Below are 10,442 nucleotides of genomic sequence, written 5' to 3'. Positions count from 1 at the left end.
ACTTTAAAAATGAATTATAACCATTAAACTACATGAAGAAGAAAAAAAATAGTTAAACTGATTTTGAGTTGAGTTGATTTTGCGACTAACAATGGTCTCGTGCAAGCAAAAAAAGAGGGGATGGGGGCAAGAGAGGAAACTTAAAAATAGTGGTATAAATTCTAATTTAATATAGGATAAACTAATGATATGTTTGATTCAACTGTGGAAATGGCATTAGACACGCTTCTACTTAAAGTTAGGATTTTTGGTTTCATAAATTCACGGCAAAAATGATATTGAGATGCAAATCTATAATTATAAGATCGTTGCTCTTTTGGCCCCCATATGTACTCTTTATCCTACTAAACAACCTTCAGAAGTTATCTAAAAACATAAAATATCGCTCAAGAGTTATCTCTTGAACGGTTTGCGCATTTGTGGGAGACCAAAAGAGCAACCATCTAATTGTAAATGCAAAACCAAACATATTTCAGCTAAACTCAAGGCCTGCCTTAGAGAGCTCCTAAACTCATTTCACATAAACTGTTTGATCAACAAAAAAGTATAAATATATTCACACGTGCAAGCAAGTACACATGTCTATATAGATGCATAGTTTGTAATGGACAAATAAAAATGAGGCAAATGGAGATAAATGATAATGAATAATGATCATCAATAATAACAATATCTCGAACATGAATTATATTATGAGTAGGAACTTAAATTCCTGATACAATGAATCATGATAGCTCACACAACAAAACAATTTCCTCGTCCGTTACAGGCATGTTTGTTTCACATTTTGGTGAATACAAACGTGGAAAATAACAATGTCCAAAACACTTTTCAAGAAAGTAAATATCTGTTTCTGTGATCAAACCTCCGATTACACCGTCTAAGAATCTAAAACTCTGTTACACATGTAGTTGGGGGAAAAATCTGATGTTTAAGGCACCCATTCGTATATCAAAATTCTTAGGATGGAGACTATGAGCCTGTCAAAAATCGCACTTTGACCAAAACCATGTCCGAAAAATTTCCTTTACTCCCCCATCTCATTAATTTAAAAAGGCAAAAACATGTTGAACAACAAATAGTATAATTCACAAAGCATGACAAAGGCTTTGCCAAAGCTAGCTTTGAGTGCCTGTAATAATCTACAAGGTAGCTCCGGACTTAGGTTGCTCGTGGTATACCATACCGCCTTCTGTGCTTGTTATTATTTATCTCAAGCAGCAACAACTCCAGAGGCCCATGGAACAATCACTGGTGCAGATGGACGTGAATTTCGATACCATTCGGGATACCTATCCTTAAAATTTAGTTTGGGTTTCTCTGCCTGGATTCAGAATACCAACAAGTGTATATTAGCCAGGACGAAAACAAAAAAATACACGGTAGTGAAGGAAACTGTTTTAATCAAAACTAATTGCAAAATAGAAGTATCGAAGGTTCAAAATTTATTAAGCATTTTGGACCTGCTTGGATAAACAGCTCAATTAAATGCTTATAGCATAAGTACTATCATATAACTGCTTTGTATAAGCTGTTACTATAACAAAATATAAAATAATGCCAAACTGTTTTCATAAAAACTATAAGCTATTTTCATAAGATATAAAATATTGTAAAGCTTACGAAAATAAGGTGAAAAGAACTTATGAGCACGTCATAAGCTGTTTTCATAAGCTCTTCTAAACATTCGCACAAGTGCTTATGCCAGTAAATAAGCCATTCCAAGCCGGTCTTTATATAGAAAAGAGGAATCATATTCATCAGGGCAGAACTTACATATTTAAGCCAGCATTCCATATGTTTGTGCTGATAAATATCTGGTGAATGACATCCAAATTCTGACGGGCAGTAAACCCAAATATTGCATTTTTTTTCACCTTCTTTGGCACGTTTAGCATGGTCCAAGCAAGCTTGACAGCAATCAGCTGCACTATCTTTGTGGTGAGTAAGACCCCATCTAACCGCAGAACCGTCATAATCTGTATGAAGTTCAGGTTTGCACTCAGGTGGAAGGGCCCTGCCTGGAAGAACTTCCTCCTCTGGAGAAATGTATACACAGTAAATATAAAGATTAATTTTGATGGAAAAATATGTGCACAGTTCCATATTCTAACACACAATACAGACATTAAATATTCCAGAAAACAACTATCACAACAAGATGTCTTTTCCCACTAGATGAGATCAGATACAGAAATTAAGTTACCGAAACGATTACCTAAATCCTCTACACCATCAGGTTTGTCATTATGTTCTACATTCACAACCTCAACAGGTATCCATAGGCCAATTTCTTCGGCAAGCACAGCCCAATCGGACTCCAGAGCTTTTACTAGCATCCCTAGTAGTAAGTTGAAATAAATATCAGGTATAAATGTGTCAAAAGATTTGTAAAGCATTCATTATTATTTATTACCATGCAAACACACAAGCTTCATCTGAGAGTATCACACAATCAACTCAAATGTCAGTAAAACTGCAAAAATAATTGCTGCCCATACTCCATACCTGCCTCTTCGTGAGAAATGGTAGAGTTGGAAATCCCTCCCGCAGAAACCAATTTAACTTCTTCCAATTTTTCCTTGCGCCAATTTTCAACTGCATCTGTATAGAATGACTCAAATGTTAAAAATAAGCAATAAAATATCTTCCAGATTACATAAAATTACCGTTCACATAACACTGCAAACTTTAGTGTTAAAAATAGAATGTGACTAATAGTTGCAAAAGATGGGACTCGTTCTAACACACAAATTTGGCCACACACGTGAGTGACATTAAAGAAATTTTATTCATTATTATGCATTCTTTAAATATTTACATATTGGACAATTTTATATATAAAAATTTCAGTATAAAAATTGGGATTTTTTTTTTGTTGGTCTAACACCCAAGGAATATAGAAGATCTTCCGGTGACTGTAAACGTAAACCAATGCCCAACTTTGAACCCTCGTTGTTTTCCTTCATTTTGGTTCAAGACATGCTTATAGAATATATACAAGAAGTGGTGCCACAATGCTCTCTTTTGAATATATATATAAATTATTCTTTTATTGACGCCATCTCATTAATAGCCAACGGGGATTGGTGCTTTTCTTGGCCTTGCATTATAGTGTGTCTCTCTTAATCTATATTTCTGTATTATATAAAAGCAGAAAGTAATAGAAAGCTAAAACATTGGATAAATATCTTAGAATTACGAGATTTTTGCCTAGGATTAAAACAGAATAAATGAAATGTGTGTTTAGTAAGAAACGTTAAAAAGAAGCTAGAGGGGAAAACTTTTAGTGTGATTCATGATAGATATCTATGAAGTTGATTGACCATGTAACTAATCTCACTTACTAGGAAAAGGCTTTGGTTGTTGTAACACCCAAAGGTGTTGTGTGTGGATACCCTAAGAATTCGAAAGAGATTTCTTCACATTTGAAACTGAGAGTGCATCGATTTTGAAACAGGTTAACTTGTTGAAATCAACACGCTAAAGGAATTGTATGAGGAAAGGAAACAATGATATGGGCCTCCTTCAATTTAGGGTGCGTTTGGTTTGCAAAATAGTAAGTACTGGACAGCACAGTATAATGCAGAACAGCACAACACAAGGCATAACAGCACAGGACAAATTTTTATGGTATTGAATAATTTCTTGTTTTATATGCTTTTTGGGGGACGAAATGTTATTTTGGTGTTTTAGACAACTTGTACGTGGGACAAAAAGTTGTGTTGTGGTTTGGTGAGGGACAAAAATTTCAGTTTTTGTCCTGTCCCTTGCCTTCAGTTTGTTCTGTCCCTGAAACAGTTTTACAAATCAAACACTGGACAACTGGAGTTGTTCTGTCCTGTCCTGTCCTTCATTTTTTAACAAATCAAACGCACCCTTAGTTATGCATTATAGATTTTTTATTCTCTAGTTTTCTATCTCCTTACTTTGTAAACGCCAAAAGGAAATGATAGATCCAACAGTCCAGATGGAAGCTTCGACTGGACATTAAAAAAGACTAGGTACACTGAATTGATGCTCCAGATTATGCCAAACCCCTTTCCATCTTCATAATTTAACAGCATGACTCTAGATCTGTATTTCTATCTATTGATGATAATTTCCGACTTTCACTTTATTTTTATAGATTCATTTAATATATTATTTAAATATTGTGAACAAACTTGGTCAAATTTTTTGCAGTTAACACAATAACAAATATCCAATTAAGAAGTTGATAAATGAACTTTCAGTGTAAATATTTCAGCGCCCTAGATAAATAAAACATGAAAATATTAAATAATTATGATCTTTCACAAATCAGTAACACAATGAGCATTTGGACAGCTGTGAGGAAAAGTTCGCTTCAGTCCTACTCACCATACTAAAATATAAGAACTGCTAAACTATAATTCTGAATTAGGTACCCATAAGCAATGAGAAAAAGGTGAAATGTGTTTAGTATAAACTCAAGAAATATACAGAGAGAGTAAATCACAGTGATGGATCAATGAAAACATAGGATGGAAAACATAAGATGGTGAATCACTTCGGCAGAGGAAGACGGTGATAGCCACTTTGCAAAGCACTCCAACACTCAAGTTAATCTAAGTTTGAGATGGGTATGAGATTTAGAATGAGATGTAACTTAATAAAGGCAAACTACACCAATTTATAGACTTGTTGACCATGATTGCTATGTAACGTGTCTGTTATTCATTGTTGTGAATAGTCTTGGACTTGAGTCCCACATTAGGGGGACTCCCATATGGTTTGATTTGGGACTCGAGTGACTCTAAATCCAGTCCAGAATAGATGCTCTCAAGTAAGTTGCTGATGCAGAGCTGACTGATAAGCGAGACTGGCATCTAAAAGGTTATCCACCGACAAGGTTAGTCAAGGTCTACAGCCTAGAAGATTATAATATACACGGTGTTAGTGGATATTATGGTTCTTTTCATTGGCTTGCCCCTTGTGTTAGTTATCCGGTGGTCTATTGGGCCATTGGACCCACATACCAAATGCAAGGTTGAGAGAAGCTGAACGATCTTGTCACTTACTTTCGAGGTAAGGGGCTTGAGCACGTGTCCTATTAAGAGAATGTAAAAAAACTGACCACCAAGAAGTCCCGATCAGAGAGGGAGCAGATGCCCCCATGTCAATTGTTTTGGTAAGTAGCACTAGTTGCTTCCTCAAGTTGCAATTTGATATGTCAACTTTTGAACCTCTGCCTCCAGTTTGTCCCTAAGGGTGAGAGTCGTAGGAGCTAGATTCAAGATGGCTTTATTTTTTATTCCATTCAAAATTCATCTCTCTTACTTGAACAACTTGAGAGCAAATCTCTTTGTGAATGAACTTCAACTTGTGTGATGTAGGCATGATTGCCATAACTTCAATGCTATTGGAAGCAAATATAGGGTGTTGTACTGTAAATCACGCTTACATCAAATTGGGGGCATCTATTCTGGACTAGATCTGGAGTCCCTAAAGGCCCAAATCAAACCACATGGGAGTCCCCCAGTGTGGGCCTCACACCCAAGATAGTTGTCAACAATAAACAATAACCGAAACAGTTACATAGCAATCATGGTAAACAAGGATATAAAGTGTCATAGTTTTCCTCCCATTCAGGTGCATCTCATTCTGAATCTCACACCCGCCTTAATCATAGACTATTGTGAGTATTGGAGTGTTTTGCAGGTGACCACCATCATCTTCCTGTTCCGAAGTGATTCACAGCTTTTATCTTCCATCGTGCAGTTTCATCCTTCAATTGATCGACCATTGCCCTCCTCTCCACATTCCTTGAGTTCATAGTTAACAAAATGTGGTACTATCAATTACTGATAACAGGTTCAATATGATATTTTCAACAAAAAAAATGTTTTCAACTAAGTTTGGCACCTCCATAACCCCATATTTACTTTTGCTTAGCCTCCCTTCCACCACAGTTCAATCTTATTAAACTATTCCACACTTTCACCAATACCTATTTCCAATTTCCAAAAGAAAACATACTCAAGCCATGTATTAGAATTTGATCTTTAGGCTTAACTCAATCCCACAAACGCAATTGTAAGATGTGGGCTATCAAGCTTTATAATGACTACTTTAACCATATCTCTAGTCGATGTGGGATTTCAGCATGCCTGAAATTGGACATCTGGAACGTGAACAAATGCAGGTTGCCCAATAACAACACCTCCCCACACATAGGATTGGACGTTCAGAGCATGGAAAAAAACAGGTGGCCCAATAACATATTTAGAAGGGGCATTGATATCATCTAAGAATTTGAACTCTAGTCCTAACTCAACACCACAAAATAGACTGTGAGGTGATGACTACCTGAGCCATATAAGGACTACTCTGGCCATAATATATCTAGTCAATGTGGATCGTAAACAACACACAATTAGTAATTTTTTCCCACAATTCAACTAAAACATAAAGAAAGCCAAATTTTTAAATATTTAAGTATTGCATACAATCCAAATGAATAAAGACATTTTCTCACAGTAAACCTTTCCTTTCAAAGTCATATAAAGTGATTCTCATGAGGAATATACCCAGAAGTAGTTTAGGTCAATCAAACTATACTTCCTAGACATTTGAATAATTGAACCAGGACCAAAATCAATTAATACTATCCAACGAAAAAAAAACATGCCAAATGAATTTCATAAAAAATCATTAGAAAAACAGATAGACGATTATGCTTCGAATTTCTGACTTGGCCCTAAGTCATACATAAAGCAACTATTCTGTCCAATTTATGCTTGAAACATAAAATAGCTAGGTTATTCTAGAAGAAAAAAAATTATGACCAGCCAGCAAGTAACGGCTACATTAAAATAGAACTAGGTCAGTAGTTCATGGATCTAAGAATACATTATAAATCATGTATGTTTCAGACCTAATAACCATGGATTAGTACACGGCAGAATAAGGGTCATAATGATCAATGTACTCTTAAGGACAGAAATAAGTCCAATCTTCCAAGGGTCAATGGTCATATTAATATGAAATGCTGATCTCCTTGCTTAATATAATGATGTCTTTCATTTTAATCAGTGTTGTTAAATAGCGCGGCTATAGAGGCATTGAAGCATAGGGGAATTTGAACAAATAGTTATTGTTCCGCGATATGCTATTTAGTACAAAATGTTGTCAAATAGTGGCTATAGCAGCGCTATAGCACTGTTGGGCAGCAGAATTTTAACAATCCACTATTTTCTGCTATCTACAAGTTCCAACACCAACAAAAACAACCAAGTATTATCCCACTAAGTGGAATCGGCTACATGGATCAAATGACGCCATCATGTTCTATCAGATACCATATTTCTATCCAACTCATTAATCTCTAGATCTTTTTTACTAGTATCTCTTATAGTTTTTCTAGGTCTTCCTCTGCCTCTAGTGATTTGACTACCCTACATCTGATCTACTCTCCTTATTGGAGTATCCATAGGTGTTCTCTGTACATGCCCAAGTCATCTAAGCCTAGTTTCAACCATCGTTTTTACTATAGGTGCTAACCCAACTATCTCTTTAATGCTATCATTTCTAATCTTATCCAGTCTAGTCTTGCCAAACATCCAGCAAAACATCCTCGTCTCTTTATTAAATGTTCTAACAATAATTCAGATAAACAAGATTGCAATCAAGTTCACAATTGACATATTTCATATATACTTCTCTACATAAAAATCAAGGTGGCCAGTGAACTGTCAATTTTCCCATCTCCTACATATGAAATTGATCATGTAAATATGATAGCTCAAAGTCCAACCATCTCATATTCCCGTTTGTTGTGTCGAGTTTTTAGCTAAAGGTTGTTGTTAAATATGAATATATATCAAAATCTTCTCAATGCTTAACCACTGAATGAACAATAGACTATTATCATCACAATCTATCAGCATACACTAACCTCGCTCCATAGCAATGCCTTGGGAGTGAGATCCATTATTGCTTCTGCTATTCAAACTAACTAGTCTCTGCAAGACCTCATCAATTATCTTCTGTTTCAAGTGCTGCGGTAACTCAACCTCCGTATTTTGGATTGAAAACTCCCCTTCTAATTCCTTCACCTTTTTTGGGCAAAGTATTCATAACATAACATTAATTAACAAACTTTAAGCCGCCTAAATAATAACTGATTGCTTCTTCTTAAATCTTACCAATTTCATTAACTTCACCGGTTTGTATGACGTCCTGATTCGATTTGATTCTTCCATTTTTCGAATCTGATCTGGTTTATACACCACAACTGAAAAACCAGACAACAATCTTAGTTAAAAACATGCAAAGCAATAATCTTTCCATTTTGGGATGTCTCAAAAATTTACCATAAACCTTAAAAACACAATTTTTTTAATACCCTTTAGTTTGTTTTAGTCTTTTCTGTTTTAAGTAAGAACAGGAAACATAAAAAAAGACATAAACATAGACATGCTTAAAAAGAAAAAAAGAACTTACTGTTTCTTGAAACACTACCAGAGTAGATATAAAGAGAAGCATAAAGAGAACGAAGACAATAGAGAGCAATGGCAATGTTGAAAAGACAAACTAAGATAGTGATTTTCTTGTAAGAACAAACCCACTTTCCACCTCCTCTTGATTGAAGTTGAATCCCCCACTCACTTCTTGCCATCATAACCCTTTATTATCTTCATTCCACCATTGCCCTTGATTCTTTTTCTCTTCCTCAGACCAAAAAGTTTGCAACTTTAACGAATTTTCAACGTTAAATGTTATTTGGGACACCAAAATAGATCGATCTATGAAATGGGACAAGAACCTCGGATTTGTAGGTGGTGGGTTAAGGTTGCTGGGTTCTTCCTCGTGTGAATCGAAACTTTGTGGTGTGCTAACGTGCGCTTGTTGTTGTCTGAGAGTGGTGGAATTTGGTTGGATCAACTAATCATTTCGGTAGTTCTCGTCATCATTAATGTTGGAGCCTATGCTTTGTGCTAAAATGCGCTGTCATAAATTAAATACTGTAATATCTAGGTGAAATTTATGTCTGTCCTTTCACACTTTTCCCGATCGGTGTTTAAGTTTTTAAAAACAATTAAATTTGCCATTTATATTGGATTAAGGGATTAATTTGATTTACTTCTCCGTCACCCAATGTATTTTTTTACGTTTCTTCCAAAAATTGTTAGTGCGATTAAAGTTTGTGTGTTAATATTATTAAATTGCTTTTTGTTTGTATGTATATTAAATTTAATTTTTTATATTTTAAAATAAATTAGTAATATTCACTCCATCTCACAATTATTGTCTTGTTAATATTTTTTCTTTTTTTCAAAATAATTATCATCTTACAATATCAATGTAGTATTTATTTATTTTTTTCCACTATTATACTCTCATGTATTGAATTTCATCCAACTTAACTACTCCAATAACTACAATTAATAAAGGTATTTTAGTAAAAGCTACTAAATTTACCATTGAAATCAACACAATTAAACATTTCCGTAATAATCGCGCACAAACATTAAACGACTAATATTGCGAGGCGGAAGGAGTATTAATTAAACGTATGTTTTAAAAAAAAATGCATCTAATAGTAATTTAAAAAGTGGTTTATATTTAGAGACAAATTTTTAGTCAAAAGTGTGCTTAAAAATAGGGACGGATGGAGTAGTTTTTAAAAATTATGTTTGATGTTTTAGTTACCACCTTTGTGTTAAGTTTTTTAAAAATCATTTTACTAAAAAAAAAAAAAAATTATGTTTAAAATGAAATATATGAATTGTATATTTGGGGATGTTTAAAAAAATAACTTTTATCTATGGTAGTGTGTTCAATGTTTTGAGGAAATGAATCGAGACCGGTGTTGTTACCTATTTAATTTGAGTGACTCCTTGACATTAGGAATAACTCAGTGATTATGGAATAGTAGTTTGTTAGTATTAAAGGCAGTGGAACACATCAATGTTGATGGTTTCCTAAAATCATGCAATGGTATAACTCTATACTATGTTTTGCGTAGAGTTGAGGACCTGGGGTTGGCTTACCGCCATAGCTTGTTATATTAGACTTTGCGAAGGATCCATTAAATAATTAGGTGAAACTTTTTAGACCTATATACCATGCTATATGGATATCATTACACTCTTTGATTCACCGGTTAACCCCAAATAAATCATGACAAAATAAATTTTTCTCAGGTTTACCAATTAGCTTTAGTAACTTGTCTTAAATTCATCATAACTATATTCAACTCTAAGAACCTACTAATAGTTTTGATATTTTTTATAGTTTTGATATTCTTTACTCTTTAGGCACCTATAAATTATTCATGTGTACCTTAAACTATTGAAAATAAACTAACTACAATTCACATTACTTTTTAAATCCATAGTTAATTACGCTTCGAGGTATTTTTTTAGACGTCTGTGAGCAATAGCTAGGTGACTAAAGAGCAATTCCTTCAACTACTA

General features: G+C 34.4%; 1 protein-coding gene across 1 annotated transcript; it reads right to left on the bottom strand.

The window, feature by feature from the left end:
• Nucleotides 1-654: 654 nt before the first annotated feature.
• LOC11422742 (uncharacterized) lies at nt 655-9,017 on the bottom strand. Its single transcript, XM_003589173.4, has 7 exons — nt 8,467-9,017; nt 8,169-8,257; nt 7,919-8,078; nt 2,509-2,604; nt 2,219-2,341; nt 1,777-2,039; nt 655-1,324 (listed from the first exon to the last, which is right to left on the bottom strand). Exons 1-7 carry the CDS (start codon nt 8,642-8,644, stop codon nt 1,214-1,216), a joined length of 1,020 nt encoding a protein of 339 aa, XP_003589221.1. The 5' UTR covers nt 8,645-9,017; the 3' UTR covers nt 655-1,213.
• Between the last annotated feature and the right edge of the window lie 1,425 nt (nt 9,018-10,442).

This window comes from Medicago truncatula, chromosome 1 (genome assembly GCF_003473485.1).
Source record: "Medicago truncatula cultivar Jemalong A17 chromosome 1, MtrunA17r5.0-ANR, whole genome shotgun sequence".
Lineage (NCBI taxonomy): Eukaryota > Viridiplantae > Streptophyta > Magnoliopsida > Fabales > Fabaceae > Medicago > Medicago truncatula.
The sequence above is the reverse complement of the archived record's forward strand: the minus strand, read 5'-3'. Positions and strand labels throughout refer to the sequence as shown.